The 21,604-nt window shown below is 39.4% G+C and overlaps 1 protein-coding gene across 7 annotated transcripts; it reads left to right on the plus strand.

Moving 5' to 3' along the window:
• Positions 1 to 6,906: 6,906 nt before the first annotated feature.
• LOC110936504 lies at positions 6,907 to 10,313 on the plus strand. Of its 7 annotated transcripts, none has more exons than XR_002590071.2 (5): positions 6,907 to 7,058; positions 7,622 to 7,855; positions 7,991 to 8,052; positions 8,589 to 8,650; positions 8,722 to 10,313. XR_002590071.2 is itself a non-coding variant. In XM_022178914.2 (5 exons), the coding sequence occupies exons 2-5, from the start codon at positions 7,893 to 7,895 to the stop codon at positions 10,104 to 10,106; spliced, it is 318 nt and encodes a 105-aa protein (XP_022034606.1). In that variant the 5' UTR covers positions 6,907 to 7,058; positions 7,622 to 7,892; the 3' UTR covers positions 10,107 to 10,313. The 7 variants fall into 7 exon arrangements, 1 of the variants encoding a protein (XP_022034606.1); XR_002590072.2 differs by having other exon boundaries at positions 7,622 to 7,848; XR_002590082.2 differs by having other exon boundaries at positions 7,622 to 7,715.
• The last annotated feature ends 11,291 nt before the right edge of the window (positions 10,314 to 21,604 follow it).

A 21,604-nucleotide genomic window follows, 5' to 3' on the forward strand; every position in this document is an offset into this window, starting at 1 on the left:
ACAACTTTTATTTATGAACGGGACAGATTGTTTCACATTACAAGTAAATAGAAGAAACAAAAGCATAAGACAACAACATCTTCTAAACAGCCAACTGCTCATCCGTGGGTTAGATTTGCCTTAGCAAACTTTGGGCAATTTCTTTGGAAATGACCCATCTCGCCACAGTTGAAACAAGAACCTGGTAGGAAACGACCTTGAGCGGGATTGTTGCCAGCTTGATTTGGTGCAGCTGCAGCTGGGCAAACTCTTGCTGTATGGCCTATAAGTCCACAAGTCTGGCATTTGCGGCACTTTACATTGACATGATGATGGAGGCTACATCGGTTGCACAAGGGTGCAGTTCCGTTGTATGGCTTCCTAACAGGGGGTTGAGCCGGTTGGTTGGGGATGGCTTGACCATTGTGAGTGACCACGGTGAAGTTCTGAGAAGCCTTTCGCTTCTTTGACCTCTTATGGGATCCAGTCTGTTCATCCATGGTCTTTGATTCCTTGATTGGTTTCTTGGCCGGTGGTGCAGGCTTGACTTCTGCTTCCTTTGGTGGCCCTTGAGTGGCTTCATTGTTGAGACGAGACATGGCAAAGCCTAATTCAATAGTCTTCAGAATTACTTCGCCTATCCGCTGGGCAAATTTGGCAGTCTGCTCCGACATCTGCGCATCGTTGCGATGAAGAGACATTCTGGAGGAAATGAAGGATATAGGAGGAAACAAATGAAATGTTATCTGTAAATAAAACAAAATGACAATGCATAGAAACTGCAATCATTTGTTTGTTACCTAAGGCAAACAAATGAGACGGTAACTAATCAAAGTAAGCGGGTCATATTAATGTATTACTGAAGACATGCTCGCCTATAAGTGAATACTCACCCCAAGAGTTCCCAGGTAAGAGTGACTGGTCCGATACTGCGGATTTGTACGAACACTCTAGCCTTCGACAGAAAACTCGGGGTACAGGCATTTACTCTTCCAGTTTGCACGTGTTCACATTATATGACCCAAAACTTTGACGAGAGTTTCGAAAATTCAAAGGGGTTCAAAACCTTATAACAGAGGGTTCAAAACCTAGTAATCAATCATCCTAGAACAGATGATTGGTTTTCAAAGCGGTTTTGAAATTTATGTTCTTGTTGTGGTCGTCGCCTAAGGATAGGTGACGGTATTGTTTTATGACTAAACGCAAGTGAACTCGCGTTAGGGTCCTAGGAAGGTTATAGACTAGGTCAAAGCATTACTAATAACCTAATTCCCTATAACCATTGGCTCTGATACCATCTTTTCTGTCACACCCCGACCACGTAGAACATACAAAACGTGGCGGAAACGTCGGGGAGTGTTGGGACAGAATCAATTGTTTCAAATCCATGGCAATTGAAGTTCCGTTTTATTGATCAAACAAGAAAGTTTACATTGTTTAAACAAGAACCAAAAGGTACATAACATAAATTAACTAGTTCTTGTCTCGTTTTAAGTCACTAAGGCACAGGTCCGCCTAAGTATATCTTGATAAGTCCTATGCATCATTTCCTGAAAACACATGTGAAAATAGGTACGTCAGCATAAAAATGCCTGTGAGATACATTGGTTTTGTGAAAACGGAGTTCATGACTTATGTTTGAGAAAATGTTTAGTAACAGTCAGTCATGAACTTTGTAATTTGCTTTGTCTTGTAAATCGTTTGAAAAACGGTAAGATAAAATGATATGTATAGATAAGTGCAAGGTTAAACGAATAACCAAGTAAAATGAGTTGAATAAGATAAGTTGTTTGTGAAAATAATGTCTTGTGAAGAATATGTTATTTATGTAAAATATAATGTGTCTAAACTGAAATGACTTAGATAACGCCACGATATGTAATATTATACAAACATTTATATATAGGAAGTACCAGCGGCGTATCCACCATGTTTGTATCATATTACACACGCCACGTTACTTAAATCATTTACCCAAACCAATCCACCATGTAAATTGTTCATGTGAAAACCAAATGTCAAGTGTTATTGTGTAAACCATGTCAAATGTTTATGTTCAATGTAAACCAACAAATGTGTATGTCAATGTCAACGTGTTTATGTTCAATGTAAATCATGTAATGTGTAATCCCAAAATGTATCATGTATGGTAAGCGAAATGTATCAACTTAAACCATATGCACAAAACAAGTCGTTGAAGTAAAACGTGGTTTAAATCAACGTTATGTTCTGTGGAAAATGCATGCTCAATTGATAATAACATTTATGCGGTATTGTAAACTATGCATGCATCCAAGCCTTGAGACTGCGGCGATAAACCCTTAAACAAATTAAAGGTTTATCTAAGTTATGTATATCGAATTCGGTCATTCCTTCCAGTCCTATCAAACCCAGGACTTCAGGAATGGGAGTTGTCAATTCCTATGGTACCACTACCTACTAACGAACGGCGTAGCTAATGTTAATGAATGTATTGTCCCATGTTAAACAAACCAAATGTCATAACAAAATGAAGGCATGTGATGTAAACAATTGTACTAAGTATGCTAAGTAAACATACGAAGCGGAAATGTTCATGTAAATCAATGTGCCCATATGCTGAGTAAACATATGCAGCAGAAATGTTCATGTAAATCAATGTGTCCATATGCTGAGTAAACATATGCAACAGAAATGTTCATGTAAATCAATGTGTCCATATGCTGAGTAAACATATGCAACAGAAATGTTCATGTAAATCAATGTGTCCATATGCTGAGTAAACATATGCAACAGAAATGTTCATGTAAATCAATGTGTCCATATGCTGAGTAAACATATGCAACAGAAATGTTCATGTAAATCAATGTGTCCATATGCTGAGTAAACATATGCAACATAAATGTAATGTAAATCAATGTACTAAGTACGCACACAATGGGCATACATAGCATGAAATGTAATGAAATCATGTACTATAATGTACTAATGAGCATAGCAGATATACGATGTGAAAACATGGAAAGCATGAAAGTAACAGATAGGCACATGTGTTTCACCCCAAAACAGTTTGGAAAACAGTAAAAGAGGGGTTGAATGTACTCACCTGAGATTGCTTTGAGTTCCTTGTATAATAACCAGATAATGCTAAAGATCACGGAATACCAACGGCACCTAATAGGTAGCTTATGTTAATATACCAGACCAAATCGGAAGGATCGGACAGTACGCGGGTTCGAAAACCAAACGAGTATGGAGACTCGTGTAATATGGTTTAACAAAGCCTACATACTAAAATGAAACTAATCCTAAGTGCTTACGGTCCATCACGACCTGTTTAGGTAGCTTATGCTACCCTAACGCGTCGTTCGCGTAGAACGTGTTCGGAACGCCTAACATCGTGACCACAAGGTATAACCTCGGAAGGTTATAGCTATGGTCACCTAATGTGTTTGGTCGGATCCTAATGATCGACCAAATGGGTCGGGTTCGAAAGCATAAGCGATGGTTTAGTTCGCTTACCTTACGACCCTATATAAGCACTATTCTAAACGTGACGAGCTAAGCATGTTAGAACATGCTTAACTAAGTTTAGAAAACAGGTTTGACATCAAAACAAACGGCTTTGATGCCCACGAGTAGTTTGGTTACAAAATATGCAAGAATGCACATTTTGGCCGAAACTACGACTCGTCACTGAGCCTAGATAACGTGGTGATCAGTAGGTATGGTCACTATGGACCATAACCATCGTGATCATGCTCACGTTATGAAGTTCCATGAACTTCGCATCGACCATGAGTTGGTCAATGCAGAAAGTCAACAAAACGTTGACTTTCGGACTCGAAAAGCGAATAAAAGAACGAAAGAAGACTTACGGAGGGTCCCCGAGTGCTAATCAAGATCAAATAGCTCAGGTATGAAACAATGGTTTCAACTTAGAGCTTTAGATCTGATTCTTGTGGGTTTTTACACAAATGGGGGGGGGGTATTTATAGGAAAAGTGGAACCGTTAGGATCGTTTTATCGAATATCGTGCCTTGATCTCGTGCGTACATGTGTCCAATGGTTAAATTCACTGAACTTGGCCCTTGGCCCTTCATTGGGTGAAAAGGCATCGCCCCTTGATCGAACGAAAGGCCAGATTTTGCATTAAATGCAAAATCTTTCTGTCAGACATCCTCACGCGGCCCGCGTGAAAGTGTGTGCAGATCTTACGCGGGTCGCCTGGCCCGTCTGATCTGCACCACTTGCAGAATTTACATATTTGGCCCCTGTTGCGTTTTTAAGCTATTTCCAGCCCTTCTAAGACCTGTAAAGCCATCTTTAAGGCCCCAAAATGATGCCTAAACATTGTGGACATGAAACATGCCCAAAAATGTTCCGGATGTTGGCTCGTTTGGCCGTACGATCGCGATGTTCGCTTAATTACGACGGAATGCGCATAAGCGCGAAAGACGATCCAAATGACGCGACGAATGGATTTTTCTCATGCCAAACACTAAGGCATAATATAAGGATGCTTACATAAATTTTTTTGGATGTCCGGATGTATTCAGAACGTAAGTTATGCGCAAAAGTGCAAACTTGTGCACTTTTTGACACTTTTAGTCCCTGAATGACCCAAAAGTTTATTTTAGCATACTAAACCCCTCAAAGCCTATTTCTAAGCTATGTAAAGGATATTTATGGTATGTTTAACTTATGGACATGTTCCGGAATGTTCGTTACAGTTCAAATTGGCATACTTTCGCAGTTTGTCAAGTTTAGTCCCTGTAAGCGAATTAACTTGTTTTTGCTATACCAAAGCCTTCAAACTTATTTCTAAGTTATGTAAAGGTTATTTAAGGTACGTTGAGTATATGTTGATGTTCCGGAGTATTTGTCGCATTAAACTGAGTACGTTTACGCACCAGTCTGCGTATAATGCTCCAGAAAGCGATGTAGAGTTTGAAATTGAACAAGAGTTGATATGTGCAAACGATACACATATTTATACAAGTCCAAAGTATGAAATACAATATTTCATTGGTTTAGCGTTTGTTTGATGGTTACAGTGACACAGGTGTCACACTAATTCCATGCGAAATTACAACCCTATAAATACCCCTAGTGTGATTTCATTTGTAACGTTCGTGATTCCGGTATCGAAGTGCTGCCGACGTGTCTGCTGATCTGTAAACGTGTTATAATCAATGTACAAGACAATTTAAAGTGAATCAAGCTGTTTACAAGTTAATTCATCTGTTTCCGCCTCTTGAATTGATTAAGAACTCTTCTGAACGACTCATCTGGTCGTGAAAACGATCCTACATTTTTTCCCCTCCCCTCAATTTTCCTCCAATTTTCTAAAAACTTGATACTCTATATCCACTTTGACCCCCTCGACTTTCTAATATGTTTCGATACAAATTCAATTTCGTCTATGCTTTACGTTACATAAGTCACTTGGTGTTAAAAATTAGTTTTGTTACGCTTCTTCATGATTTTAGTCGTCATTCAGTTGCTACTAAACACGGTTTATGCTCCCGCCCCGCACCGCGGGGGCTTAAGACTAGTTAAAAAATCAAATATGAAGCCGTAAAATACGTGAAAAATCATTAAAAATATTGGACTCATATATATAGTTAAAAATATATATTTTAAATTTATATGAAAAATATAAATTTATATTAATATTATATTTAAAACTTAAATTTAAAAAATATATTTTTTTGACTATTTAAATTTAAAAATATATATTTTAAAATTTAAATTAATATGAAAAAAATATATTTTTTAAACCACTGAAAATATATTATTTAAATGATATATATTTTAAATATAAAATTTCAGCTGTTGAAAAAAGTAGTTGTAAGTATCTATCTACTATAATAAAAGAAACCAACTTTGGGACACGTGTCACTCAATGAGGACTCCTTTGATTAAATGGGCACTGGGTTATGAAATCGGGTCATACGATACGAATCCATGACCCATGTTCTCATTTAGAAAAAAACTATTATTCAAAACCCTAATTTGTTCACCTCCACCACTAGTTCTATACGTCGTATTCATCTTCTATACGTCGTATTCATCTTCCAAAAATCCCATTATATATTTATTAATATTATAAAAACAGAGACGATTACAGACTAATGGCAGGTAGACGAGCAACAAGTTGCGCCGCTACCCCCTTCTGAATAGCAAACCCTACCCTGCTAAACACAAAATCCTGCCCCTTAACATGCGCGGTGTTACTGCTTACCACCTGCTGAACCTGCTTGAGGAACCGAACCGCGTCAGGGGCGAGAGCGCCAAAAGTATCGAAAGCGAACGGGACGAACCCGTGTTGATTCTCGATGCAAGCTTTTTCATGCTTAGCTACTTTGGCCGCCTCTGCCTTGGTTATTGCTTGACCCGCCACAAACCCGTGGTCCCTTAGCCCCACGAGGGGGGACACACCTGTCAAATCAACACACGCGTGTTTCCCTCCTTCCCATCCGAAAACAAGAATGTCAACGGGCCGTAGGGTAGATCTCCCTTCTAATGGATCGGTCAAGAAGTTCACCGGAGCTTCTTTTTTTGCCGAGATCCCTGCCCGCTTAAGGACATCATAAAACACATCACGAACTAAATCGTGTCGATATTTAAATCCTTGTAATTCTTTGCAATGGATTGCATGCTCCCCAAAAGAATCCAAGCAAGACTTCCGACATACAGGACACGGGTCATCAACCGGGAAAAGCGGTACCATCAGCCGGTACTTGAGGATAGCCCGGTATTCCATAGCCGACATACATTGCCCTAAACCTTCAATGGGAACAACAGACAGGAAATCCTGAGCATGGGGGCTCGCAAACACTCAAACACGGCTCGTTGTCGCGGAGACAAAGCAAACTTCTCTTTAACTGTCTTGACGATTTCGCCATATAAGGCATTCGTCAGAATTTTCTGGGCTTTAATGGGGGCGGTGTCTTTAATATAGAAACCGCCGAGATCAAGATCGGGAAGAGAACTATGCAGATTGTCCAACGCACCCTAATCTCAGCCTCGCATGTCGTTGACCTCTTCCTCTCTGATACTCCTTCATCACCTGCGATTACTCCGGAATTGAACAGGTAACAATCCCTAACTGAAACTCGATCATTTGTGTAACGAGTATGATCGAATCGAAAGTTTCTCGACATCTTTCACTCCTTTTTTTTTCTCTCATGCGTGGAGGATTTGGTGAGTTATATTTTTTTTTTAATTCATTAAACTTCCATTCTCACACAACAATTTGATTTTAGTATTACGGTTTCATCGTTTTGTTCAGATAAGCGTTTGTTTTGGTTCAGATTTGTTCAAGTTAGGATTTTTTTAGTTAGATTTGTTAACGCCAGTTATTTTTGTTTTATTAGAATTAGGGTTTCATCTCGATGTAACTAACAACGTTTAATTCAATTATCAATTCAGATTTAGGTTTGTTTTGGTTCATAATTTTTTCAGATTAGGATTTTTATTCTGATTTTTTAACATTACTGCTTATAAATGATGCAAAACTTTTTAGACAATTATGGATCCCCGATTACTAATCAGTGATTTTTAGATCCCCTATTGCTTTGTTCTCTTTGTTCATACTACATATGTGGTTGATGATTTTGACAAGTCACTAATAAGGCTATTGTTGTTCCTATCGTAGTGCATCAGGTTGACCAAGCTTGCCTGAGAAGAAAGAGAACATCTAATGCAGCTTCTTGAGTTGGTTCTGAGCCAGAGTTAAGGGCGGTCAATAGGTGTGTGATGCTTAAGGTTGCAGTTCGGTGGCTCTCAAATGTGGGAAATTACCAAAAAGGGCATTTAGAGCCTTTAAAAACCCTTCATTCACTGTTCCATTCGCCTATATATCCTTTTCAATAGCAAATGAAGGTTTGAGGTAGTATCAATAGTAGTGATTAAAAAAATAGTGTGTGATGAGCGATGCATCTGAATATAGCTTAGTTGTCAAAAGCACACTTTATTTGGCAAATAAATACATCCTGATTTTTATTACATTTGTATTTGTAATCAGGGACTGCCTGTTATACAAACAAATTCAAAGGGAGGTCCACCAAAAGACAATGCCATCAATTGGTGAGTGTTATCAGCTCTGTTTTTTTTTGGGATTTTCTTCATTTAGTTCAAGCTTGGCAAACTGGGTGAGTTTAGGTGATGAGTCAAAACAGGTTTTTATTTAGAGCGGGTCCTCAGCAAAATAGATTTGGGTCAAAGCTTGTCGTTTGTAAAAAGGTACTATTAAGTTGGTTCTGGCCAAAATCATTCGGGCTCAAATCCGTTATAGCTTTTTGTAGTGATGATGATGGCGGTGTAGGTGGAAGGAGTGCCTGTGGCGGCGTTGGTGGTGACAAGTAAGTGGTGGAGACAATGATCATGGGTGTTGCTGACCCATTATGACCTTCTTTAAGTCATTGAGTTTTATAATAGTTACCCATTTTGCCCGTTGTCTAATTTGAGATAAACCAAATGAACCCATATGCAATCTATATTTGCGAAATCAACCTATTCTTTTTATATTGGATCTCCATAAAATATAAATATAATCAGGGCAGAGTTTAATTGTTTAAATGAATTATTTTTAGTGTAATAGTAATTTATTTTTTGTCTTGCAGGTGTCAATCTCACTGGTAAATCTACTAAAGATGTGGATTCACGAACCATTTTTGTTAGCAATGTAATGGCAGTACTTTTATATAAAGTCTTCGGATGTATTTTTTTTTCTTTCTAAAACTCTATTTTTTACAGGTTCATTTTGTTGTTACCAAGGATAGTCTTTCTCAGCACTTCAACAAGTTCAGGGATGTATTTATATTAACTGGAGCTGCATTGGGATTAGAGGTGCACAAAATAACCGGTTAATTAACCGTAACCGGTTATTAACCGAAACCGTAACCGGTTAATAACCGATTTAGGAATAACCGGTTCAATAGGTTATTTAACCGTAGGTTAGTAACCGGTTATAAGTGTTTAGTATAATAACCGGTTATTAACCGGTATTTTTAAACCGGTTTTTTAACCGATAGACTGGTTAACCGAAAAAATAACCGAAAAATTCAAAAAAAAGGCAAAAAAACCTGTTAATAACCGAAAATAACCGGTTAATTAACCGAACCGGTTAAAGTAATTAACCGGACCAGTTAAAAAAATAACCGGTTAAAGTAATAACCGGTTAAAGCATTAACCGGTTAAAGTCAAAAAGTCAAATTAACCGGAATAACCGGTTAACCGATCCGGTTATTAAATTAACCGGTTTGTGCACCTCTAATTGGGATAGCCAAATGGATCTGTGGTTGTCATATGAAATGTACCTTACCATATGACTAGGCCCAATAATCATGACCCGTCCATCGTCAGATGGGTTGATTTGAGTTAAAAAAAAAAAGTTGTATTCGGGTTCATTTGGGTCTACTCTACCTACACAATGGGTCATGTTGGGCCAGCTCTAATTAAGCAACGGGTTAAAATGGGTCACTCTAAAACCACCTTCTAACTTTATATGAGTCCAAATAGGTGAGCAACAGCCACAACCTTTTTTGTCATCACCACTTATTTGTTGTCTTTGGCTGAACTTTGCACTTATTATTTTAAAAAATAGCTTTAAGAAAACCGTTCAGGTTTTACGCTCTTGGATTTCTTCATTTTCTTCTTTAAAAATGAAAAAAGAATATCTAAAATTAAGATATGAAATTTTGATATAATTGAAGTTCTCACAATGCATACACACAAATGTTTAGAAATGTAACTCGGAATGGATGCTATTTTTTTTGAGAGATTTTGTGTACTTATAAATAATTACTTGAAGCTCAAGTCCAGCCAGGTTAATGTAGCATTGGTATTATTTGTAGATTTTTTTATTATTCCACTACGGTGGACATGTGAATTCGTAAAAACCATCTCAGATTCTTTTCCACGGTTGAGTTTGTCAAAAGTGTATGCTCATATATTGCAAATGTGCGGTAAACGTTGGAACTTTTGTTCAACAAACCAGTTATAGACCGTTTGTTTTGGTTGATTTTTTTGGATTTTTTTTTTTAAATTTAGAGACAACTTCTTATTTACTTTTATTAACCACCTATACATTTGCTATGCAGGATCTGAACCCTCTTTTTTTTTTTTTTTTTATAAAGTGAGGTACCTTACCACAGGAGGGAAACTTGGGAATGTGCTATTGAGAATACCCAAGGCAAGAGAAGTATAAGTTTTAAATTTGTTTCAATAAACCCAAGGAATGAAATATCTTATGCTCACATAAGTTTTGGTGCTATTGAACTTCTACCATTTGTTTTTGTTCTTTTGTTCATATTAAATTTATGGCTAACTACTTGGTTTGGTGGTTGTCTTCTCTGTAGAAATTGTGCATTGTTTCTTAGTATACATTCTAAAACCCTTTATATTGATCAATAAAAAGTGAATAGAAATTCTAAAAGATTTATTTTTTTAGTGTTAGGCACTTTGAACTTTGTGCAAATGAAAAACAAGGTAAGTGAATTTTGATGTAAAAATTATCTCGCCCATGATTCTACCAAGGACAAAACTTGATCGGAAGTCAAAAACCCTTTTATTTCAAATAATCTTTGATGGTTCTTAATTGTATCATGTTTTCGCAAATGATATTAAGTTGACAAGTTCAAATACCGTTAAATTCATGTTCTTAGTTGAAGTTCATGTTCTCACACCTGTCAAATGACATTGAACCGATATTATTTTCTTTTTGTTTTTTTTTTATTTTACAGCTATATAATGTCGGGCTAAAACTATTAACTTTAGATGAAGATAGTATAAAAATGTTCTGGCCCATTGTAGGTCAACTAAACACTTAAATTGACTCAATTTGACACATTATCTGTCCACGCCGTTGCCCTTTTTATAATCATCTCTCATAGTTACCGGTGACACCTTGTCACTGTTTGTATGTTTATCATATCATGTATTAGTTTCAATTTATTTGATTGACTTCTCTTATGGAACAAGGCTGAGGATTCCTTAAAGAAGGAAAAAGATAAGTGTCTCAAACTATTTGCATACAAGTAGTGGACCAAAGCTCTTAGAGGTTAATTTTTCTGATGTACATTTTGTTTTCCAAAAATATGGAGCATATACTCTCATTTGTTCAACCGCGTGTACACGCGGGTTTTAACCTAGTAAAATATATGTTGATTTAAATGAAAACATTTAAGCGTCCAACAATGCCTTCTAACCATTTAAATTTAATATGTTAAATATGTATAAAACTAATAATAAAATAAAAGAAATTGATATTTTGGAAAAGGGAATTCATTAAAGGAATAATTTAATAAAGATATAAATTTTTAGGATTTATGTATTAAAATCATTTAATTACATAATACTAAGTTGTTGTACATATTTCTGTTTCATATATATAGTTTTGTAAAATATTTTATATCTTCCATAGTATGTGTATATGTGCTTAAATTTTAAAATCGTCAAACTATGAATTATGAACTGTAAAAATTCTTATTTGTATAAATCAAATTAAGAATTATGTTTTATAAAATTCTTTTAATAACTTTATTCAAGAGTCAAATATTTTATTTTTCCAAAAATATTATTATTAGCTTAACAGAATTTAGTAATATTCAATTTAGTGTATTATATTAATAATAATGATAATAAATAATAACAGTATATATTAAAGACTTTTCTTAGAGAACCTTTGTGTATTAAAAATTTCTCTAGCATGTTAATTATTATCAATATTGACTATACGTAAAGTTTTCTTAATATTACATGACTTATCAAAATTTGATGAATAATCTACATATTTAATATTTAATAATACGATAAAGAATTATAAAGTGATAAAGTATTTTAATTATTGTATCTAAACAATGCTGAAACATTTATATTTTAACAAAGTTATTATAATTATATGTTTTATCAAAATTTTAACAAATACATATCTTTGAATCGAGTAAAACTTTTGGATTATATCATAAGTCATAAAATATACCGCCTTTATTGAATAACATTTTATATTATGATATTGTAGTGATATCATAACTAAGGGTGTTATCTTATATCTTTGATTAAGATATTAATATCAAAATCGTAAGATTATTATAATTTATTTTGAATTGTATTCACATAAATATGTGGATATGATATGTATCACAAAAATTGAATATTATATTATGAATATATCCCCTTTGTATTTGTTTATAGCCTAACATAAGGCAAAATATAAATAAGGGTTACATTTCTTGAGAATTTAAATGACATAATATCATTTAGGTATACTACATATTATTTAAATATTTATATTATGATATTTTGAAAGTATCATATCTGAATTGCATTTATTTTATATTAATATTAGAATATTAATACTGTATTATTGTTATAAAATTCATATTACATTATGTTCCCACATATACATATGAGTATGATAGATATATAAGGTATTACAAAATTTACTAAGACATGATATTATTAATATATATATCATTTATATAGATATATAAAATACCATAACTGTAAAATATAGATATGGGTGACACATATTAGGAATTCCAAATTCGTTAAATGTTACAAGAATCATAATAGACATATTAAAAATTTTAGGTTTACAGAATAACAAATAAGATATTAATTTCCTTACACAATTGGTTAAGGGTTTAGGTATTGGAAGAACACCTAAAATGTCACACCCCCAAAATCCACCCGCGGAGTACCACTGCTTGGAGGCGTGACATGACCAGGATCAAGCCACCAATCATATTGAACATGTAAATAAATAGTAATAATTATCCATCAATACGAAAGGTGTTTATCAAACCAACATAATTAAGTGTAGCGGAAGCATGAATGTAAAACCCAACATAAGTATTAATGTTTGAAACGTCATAAGTGTTTAATAAGTAATCACGATCCATTTGCCCACAACGACCTGCTCCTCCTTGTGCAAGCTCCATAATGTACCTAAGGTCCTGCAAGGCATGCAGCAAATAATCAACAACTAGTTGAGCGAGTTCACAGAAAATAAGTTCGTAATAGTAATGAGTAAGTTCATCTAGTTGGGGGCTTCCCATGCATGTATGTACTAATGGTGGGGGTTTCCCATGCTTATATATATATTACTAGTGGGGGATTCTCATGTTTATCTTTACTAATGGGGGCTTCCCATTATGGTACTTACTAGACTATTTGCAACCATGTATTCTTCTTAATCCGAGAACAGGAATACGTACTAGGTCACGTAGGATTTACGTGAGTGCCCTTCCCCGAGGACAGTGGTACGTGTGGGGTTTACGTAGGATTTACGTAAGTGTCCTTCCGACCTGGAAGACAGTAGTGGGTATTAGGTTACGTAGGATTTACGTAAGTGTCCTCCCGACCTGGGAGACAATGGAAAATACTAGTTTACGTAGGTTTTACGTAAGTGTCCTGACTAACCTGAGGATGATGGTCTATAGTCTAGTGATAGCGTAAGTACGAGTAATCATCCATTTCAAATAATCCAACCCAATTCCCAACCCAGGAATCCCATGCCTTGGCTGTGTGAACTCACCTTGGGTTGCTCGGCAGATACACAAAAGGAGAGGGTTCTTGAACTAACAGTGGTCAACCACGTCCTAACAGGGTTACCATACAAGTCAGGTTTTGACTTCAAGTAATGCACGTATGTATCACATAAGTTAACACGTTGCAAGCATGTAAGGATCATGGTAAACACGTAACAGTCAAACATAACAGTCAATTAGTATAATGAAATCCTACATTGTGCGATTGAACGATTAGGCCCAATAACATAAATAAATCCAATCACATTTCTCGGCCCAATCCGATAGCACATAAGAGCCTTGTGCGATCCGGCTCGGCTTGTACGCTTTGATTAGTCCAGCCCAACTATAATACCCGGCCCAACATAACAGTCCAATAACAATCAAGCATAAACACGGCCCAAATCGAAATGCCTAAACCTTGTGCGTTTCGTTTGGGTTGTGCGATCCGACCAGCCCAATAATTAAACATATAACAATCTTGTGCGATCCCAACACCTTGTACGACTGAGTTGGGTTGTGTGACTGGACACTTGGGCTGTCCGGCCCAACAGTTTGTGCGTTAGTGATTTGGGACCCCTTGTGCGACTAGACTCCTTGTGCGAGTGACTAGTCTTGTGCGCTCAGAAGGTCTTGTGCGACCAGTTCAATCATTCCAATAATCAAGCAATTCGGTTACAATTAATTTATCAGTTTCCAATTTTACATCCTATCAATTAACATCTAACAGTTTCAATACATGATGGATTTCGATCAAACAAGGTTTGTTACAACCAAATTCATATGAACCCTAAATCATGCTCAAGGAAATCAAACATCTTACAATATTAAACCATCCGATCCAAACACTTAACACATCCAAATCGTTGAGTAACAATCAGAAAACTTATAACATAAATGCCAATCTAACAAGCATCATCCTATACAATCCGAATCAATACATGATAGCCGATTATCCTTCTAAGCAGTTCACAAGAACATCATTCAATACATTCATGCGGGCCAATTATTAGAACACAAATCATTTAACAACATAACCAATCAATCATGAAACATTTATAAGCACACTAGCCGATTAAGAAGGTGATCTGATTCAAGGTATGATCTTCGAGAGAGAGGAAGGATGTTTGCCGTCGGATTTGCGAGAGAGAGAGAGAGAGAGCTAGGGTTTCGTGACTTGTGTCTATTGTGTTTTGTAAAAGTGTGAAATGATAATCATCTCTCAAGTGTATGCGAGTAAGGGGATGGGCCGACCCAAACATGGGCTGCCTTAAAGTCCGATTACAAGCTATACGGCCCAAAGGGCTTGTGCGTTGAGCTAGTGTTGTGCGGTTCGGGTTGTGTGTTTATCATACATACACGTAACACATATTGCACGTAACGTTCATCATTCACAAAGTTCATATAATCATATGCCATAACATAAATCATTTAATCAGTCAACCGAGTTCACATACGTTACATACGATACAAAAACGGGTTCAAAATACGTGTTGTCACATTATCCCCAACTAAAAAGAAATTTCGTCCCGAAATTTGGTACGCACTCACTGAGGAAGCTAGGTAAGTTCAATCGTTCACTGGTTTTCCTGGGGTGTCACATCCTCCCCCCGTTGATCTGGAATTTCGTCCCGAAATTCCGAAGTAGTAGCTTTAGCCTCAGTAGTGGTTGCATTGGTTTCGAATAACTGGGGGTACTTTTCTGTCATCCTGTCTTCGCGTTCCCAGGTGTACTCTTGGCCACGTTTGGAGTTCCAACGAACTCGGACAAGAGGGATTCTCTTGTGTTTGAGGACCTTTACATCCCGGTCCGTGATTTCAACTGGTTCCTCGACGAACTGCAACCGCTCGTCGATAGTGAGTTCCTTATAAGGAATTATGAGGGTCTCATCTGACAGGCACTTCTTCAGATTCGACACGTGGAATACATTGTGAACTGCACCGAGTTCAGCTGGTAGGTTTAGCTTGTAGGCTACTTTGTCTATTTTCTCTATGATCTCAAATGGTCCGACATACCGTGGATTTAGTTTGCCCCGTTTGCCAAAACGTACCACACCCTTCCAGGGTGAGACTTTAAGTAAAACCCGGTCCCCGACCTGAAATTCCAAAGGCTTTCTACGCTTGTCCGCGTAGGCTTTCTGACGGCCGCGTGCTGCCGCCATGCGTTGTCGTATTTGTGCTATCTTTTCTGTGGCGTCCACTACAATCTCTGGACCCGTGATCTGACTATCCCCCACCTCTGCCCAACAGAGAGGTGACCGTCATTTACGTCCGTACAATGCCTTGAATGGAACGGCTTGTATGCTGGTGTGATAACTGTTATTGTACGAGAACTCCACCAAAGGGAGGTGCTTTTCCCAGCTGTTGCCGAAATCAATAACGCATGCCCTAAGCATGTCTTCAAGAGTCTGGATCGTTCGCTCAGACTGTCCATCCGTCTGAGGATGATACGCTGTGCTCATGTCTAACCGTGAGCCGAAAGATTTGTGCATCGCTTGCCATAGCTCTGACGTGAATCGTGCATCCCGATCCGAAATAATGGAAGTGGGCACCCCGTGCCTCGAAACAACTTCTTTGAGGTAGATGTCTGCGAGAGTGGAGAACTTATCTGTTTCCTTTATAGCAAGGAAGTGTGCAGACTTGGTGAGTCGATCCACGATCACCCATATAGTATCATTCCCACGCTGGGATCTAGGTAGGCCTGTAACGAAATCCATGGAAATTTCTTCCCATTTCCATTGCGGTATCTTGGGTTGCTGAAGTAGACCCGCTGGTTTCTGGTATTCCACCTTGACTCTCGCACAGGTCAAGCACTTGCCAACGTAAGTAGCGATGTGGGCCTTCATGCTAGGCCACCAATAGGTAGTTCTGATGTCGTGGTACAGTTTATCCGACCCTGGATGTACCGAGTAGCGGGACTTGTGAGCTTCATCCATTACCAGCTCGCGTAGACTGCCATAAAGTGGGACCCAAATACGCCCTGTTACATAGTAGGCGCCGTCTGCCTTCTGTTCTAACCGCTGTCGTGAGCCGCGTAGGGCTTCAGTCCTAACGTTTTCTGGTTTCAATGCTTCTACCTGAGCATCTCGTATCTGTGCAGGAAGGCTAGACTGAATCGTAAGCTGTAGCGCTCGCACGCGCCGAGGTAAAGTGTCTTTCCGACTGAGGGCGTCAGCCACAACATTGGCTTTGCCTGGATGGTACTTGAAGGCGCATTCGTAATCGTTCAGAAGTTCGACCCATCGCCGTTGACGCATGTTCAAATCCTTCTGCTTAAGAATATGCTCGAGACTCCTGTGATCGGTGTAAATCGTGCACCTGGTACCGTACAGGTAGTGTCGCCATATCTTAAGCGCGAAAACAACAGCTCCCAGCTCTAAATCGTGCGTCGTGTAGTTCCGTTCGTGAACCTTGAGTTGACGTGAAGCGTAAGCAATAACCTTATCCCGTTGCATCAATACACATCCAAGACCCTGGATGGATGCATCACAATATACTACGAAATCGTCCGTGCCCTCTGGCAATGAGAGAATAGGTGCACTGCAAAGTCTATCCTTTAGGTGCTGGAAAGCAGTCTCCTGGGGCTCTCCCCAGCGATAGGTGACACCCTTCTGTGTCAGTAGCGTAAGCGGCTGAGCAATCTTTGAAAAGTCTTTAATAAACCGTCTGTAGTAACCCGCCAAACCTAAGAATTGGCGTATTTCCGTTGGCGTACGTGGGGCAGGCCAGTTTCTGATCGAATCTACCTTGGATGGATCGACATGGATCCCATCCTTGTTTACTACGTGGCCTAAGAAGTGGACTTCACGAAGCCAGAAGTCGCATTTCGAAAACTTAGCGTACAGCTGTTCCTTCCGTAGGAGTTCCAAAATAAGGTGTAGGTGCTGCTCGTGTTCCTCCTGACTCTTGGAGTAGATCAGAATGTTGTCGATGAATACAATGACGAACTTGTCTAGGTAGGGTTTGCACACCCTGTTCATAAGGTCCATAAATACGGCAGGTGCGTTCGTTAACCCGAACGGCATGACAAGAAACTCGTAGTGGCCGTAGCGAGTTATGAATGCTGTCTTGGAGACGTCCTCATCCCGGACTCTCAGCTGATGATACCCTGACCGTAGGTCTATCTTGGAGTAGTAACACGACCCTTGCAACTGGTCGAATAAGTCGTCTATGCGTGGAAGAGGATAACGGTTCTTCACCGTTACCTTGTTCAGTTCCCAATAATCTATGCACATCCTGAAAGTGCCGTCCTTCTTTCTCACGAATAACACTGGAGCTCCCCAAGGCGAAGAGCTTGGACGAATGAAGCCCTTTTCCAAGAGCTCTTGTAGCTGCTTTGACAGTTCCTCCAATTCTGATGGAGCTAGACGATATGGTGCGCGAGCTATGGGTGCTGCTCCTGGAGCGAGCTCGATTTGAAATTCGACCTGACGGTGAGGCGGTAAGCCAGGTAAGTCTTCAGGAAACACCTGAGGGTAGTCGCGTACAACTGGAATATCCTCCAGTTTCTTTTCCTTCACTGATGCATCTGAAACGAGTGCCAAGATTGTGGTGTGACCCTTCCGCAGACACTTCTGAGCCTTCAAGAAAGAGATGATGCCTACCACTGCACCACTCTTGTCACCTTGAACTTCGAGAGGTTCTTGACCAGAACGGGGAATGCGAATAATCTTCTCGCTGCATAAGATCTCTGCCTGATGTTGGGATAACCAATCCATCCCTATGACGATATCAAAACTTCCCAAGACTATGGGAATAAGGTCGATGGAGAAAACTTGTCCGGCTAAGACGATACTACAACCCTTGACTATTTGCGTGGCTTCTAAACTCTTACCATTTGCTAACTCTACGACATGTTTGGTGTTTAGGGGTGTTGATGTACGTTTTAACAATTTACTGGCTTTCACAGAAATATAACTTGTATCCGCACCCGAATCAAATAAAACAGTAACATATATATCGTCGAGGAGAAACTTACCCATAACCACATTGGGATCGTTCATTGCATCTCCTCGTCCTAACACGAAAGCTCGACCCCTTGCCTCGTTGCCATTGTTGTTGTTGTTCCCACCGTTGTTGTGCCCGTTGCCCTGGTTATTGTTGTTGTTGCGATTCTGATTCTGGTTCAACTGAGGACAATCGCGTTTGAAATGACCTTCAGGCCCACACTGGAAACATCCCCGGTTTCCACGCTGTGGCTGCTGCTGCTGTGGGTTCTGTGGAGCTGGTTGTTGAGGTTGCTGGTTTTGATTTGCAGGCCGTGGGCTCCGACAGTCTTTGGCCTCGTGACCCATCTTGAGACATCTTTGACAACGACCCTTGTTGCACTGGCCGCTGTGATGCCTGTTGCAGTTGTGACACTTGGGGTGAAACCCTTGATACCTTCTCTGTCTATGACCACCAGAGGATTGCTGACTAGGACTCTGGTAGTGGTCAGTCTTCTGCTGCTGAGCTTGAGATTGAACTGTTGCTGAACCTTTGCTAGAATCCCCGTCCCACTTTCTTTTGTTGTCACTGGGTGTAGTGGGAGTAGCGGCTGTAGTGGTAGTACTGATGCGTTTGGGCAACTTGTTCTGTTCCACCGCTTGATCCATGAGGCGATGAGCAAGACGCTGAATATCCTGAATATTGTCGAGGTTAGCCGATGTAACATGGCTCTGAATTTCTGAGGCTAGACCCTTGAGGTACAACTCGATGCGCTTAATTGGAGGGTCCACCATGGTTGGACACAAGATAGCCAGTTCGTTCGATCGCTTCGTGTAAGCTTCTATCTCTGACCCCGTCATCTTCAAGTGATAAAACTCATTCTCCAACTTGTGAATATCATCCCTTGTGCAGTACTCACATTTGATAAGTTCTTTGAAATCGTTCCATGGGGTGGCGTTAGCAGCTGCCAACCCGAGAATCTGAACTTGGGCGTTCCACCAAGTGAGCGCAATCCCTTCCAACGTGCCAGTGGCATACTTGACCCTGCGAGCCTCAGGGCATTCGCACATTTCAAACACTGACTCTAGCTTCTCAAACCAATGGAGGAGTCCCACTGCCCCCTCGGTGCCACTGAAAGTACTTGGACGACAGTCCATGAAGTTCTTGAAAGTGCAGACAGGTTGCTGCGCGTGTTGACCTATTGTGTATGAATAGGACGAAGTTAAATACGAGAGTTAATGCAGGATCTAAGGATCCTAGTGTGAGTCTATACTGCAGGGTATACTACCTGCTTGAGCAGCTGCAAGTGCCGCAACAACTTGAGCTTGAACGAGAGCCTCTAGCTGGGCTTGAGTCATGTTAATCCGTCCAGACATGATCTTCATTGTAAAAGTAGCGTAAGTGAGAATGGTTCGCGAGTAGGGCGATGACAGAAAAGCATAAGCACGTAGGTATTCTCATGTAATAGTATTATGTGTATCAAAGTGTACTACGAGCAAAGTTCTATACGTTTCTAGCAAGCAGGTAACAAACATAAACCATATTACCTAGGATGTCGAGTCTTGCACGTGGAGCGAAGCGTCGTTGTGGATCGTTGAGAGCACTGTTCTGGTTATAGTCTGGTTTTAATAAAAACGTTTCCCATATTAAAACCGAGTTCTCTATAACCAATGGCTCTGATACCAATCTGTCACACCCCCAAAATCCACCCGCGGAGTACCACCGCTTGGAGGCGTGACATGACCAGGATCAAGCCACCAATCATATTGAACATGTAAATAAATAGTAATAATTATCCATCAATACGAAAGGTGTTTATCAAACCAACATAATTAAGTGTAGCGGAAGCATGAATGTAAAACCCAACATAAGTATTAATGTTTGAAACGTCATAAGTGTTTAATAAGTAATCACGATCCATTTGCCCACAACGACCTGCTCCTCCTTGTGCAAGCTCCATAATGTACCTAAGGTCCTGCAAGGCATGCAGCAAATAATCAACAACTAGTTGAGCGAGTTCACAGAAAATAAGTTCGTAATAGTAATGAGTAAGTTCATCTAGTTGGGGGCTTCCCATTATGGTACTTACTAGACTATTTGCAACCATGTGTTCTTCTTAATCCGAGAACAGGAATACGTACTAGGTCACGTAGGATTTACGTGAGTGCCCTTCCCCGAGGACAGTGGTACGCGTGGGGTTTACGTAGGATTTACGTAAGTGTCCTTCCGACCCGGAAGACAGTAGTGGGTATTAGGTTACGTAGGATTTACGTAAGTGTCCTCCCGACCCGGGAGACAAGGGAAAATACTAGTTTACGTAGGTTTTACGTAAGTGTCCTGACTAACCTGAGGACGATGGTCTATAGTCTAGTGATAGCGTAAGTACGAGTAATCATCCATTTCAAATAATCCAACCCAATTCCCAACCCGGGAATCCCATGCCTTGGCTGTGTGAACTCACCTTGGGTTGCTCGGCAGATACACAAAAGGAGAGGGTTCTTGAACTAACAGTGGTCAACCACGTCCTAACAGGGTTACCATACAAGTCAGGTTTTGACTTCAAGTAATGCACGTATGTATCACATAAGTTAACACGTTGCAAGCATGTAAGGATCATGGTAAACACGTAACAGTCAAACATAACAGTCAATTAGTATAATGAAATCCTACATTGTGCGATTGAACGATTAGGCCCAATAACATAAATAAATCCAATCACATTTCTCGGCCCAATCCGATAGCACATAAGAGCCTTGTGCGATCCGGCTCGGCTTGTACGCTTTGATTAGTCCAACCCAACTATAATACCCGGCCCAACATAACAGTCCAATAACAATCAAGCATAAACACGGCCCAAATCGAAATGCCTAAACCTTGTGCGTTTCGTTTGGGTTGTGCGATCCGACCAGCCCAATAATTAAACATATAACAATCTTGTGCGATCCCAACACCTTGTCGACTGAGTTGGGTTGTGCGACTGGACACTTGGGCTGTCCAGCCCAACAGTTTGTGCGTTAGTGATTTGGGACCCCTTGTGCGACTAGACTCCTTGTGCGAGTGACTAGTCTTGTGCGCTCAGAAGGTCTTGTGCGACCAGTTCAATCATTCCAATAATCAAGCAATTCGGTTACAATTAATTTATCAGTTTCCAATTTTACATCCTATCAATTAACATCTAACAG

This window comes from Helianthus annuus, chromosome 4 (assembly GCF_002127325.2).
Source record: "Helianthus annuus cultivar XRQ/B chromosome 4, HanXRQr2.0-SUNRISE, whole genome shotgun sequence".
Taxonomy (NCBI): domain Eukaryota; kingdom Viridiplantae; phylum Streptophyta; class Magnoliopsida; order Asterales; family Asteraceae; genus Helianthus; species Helianthus annuus.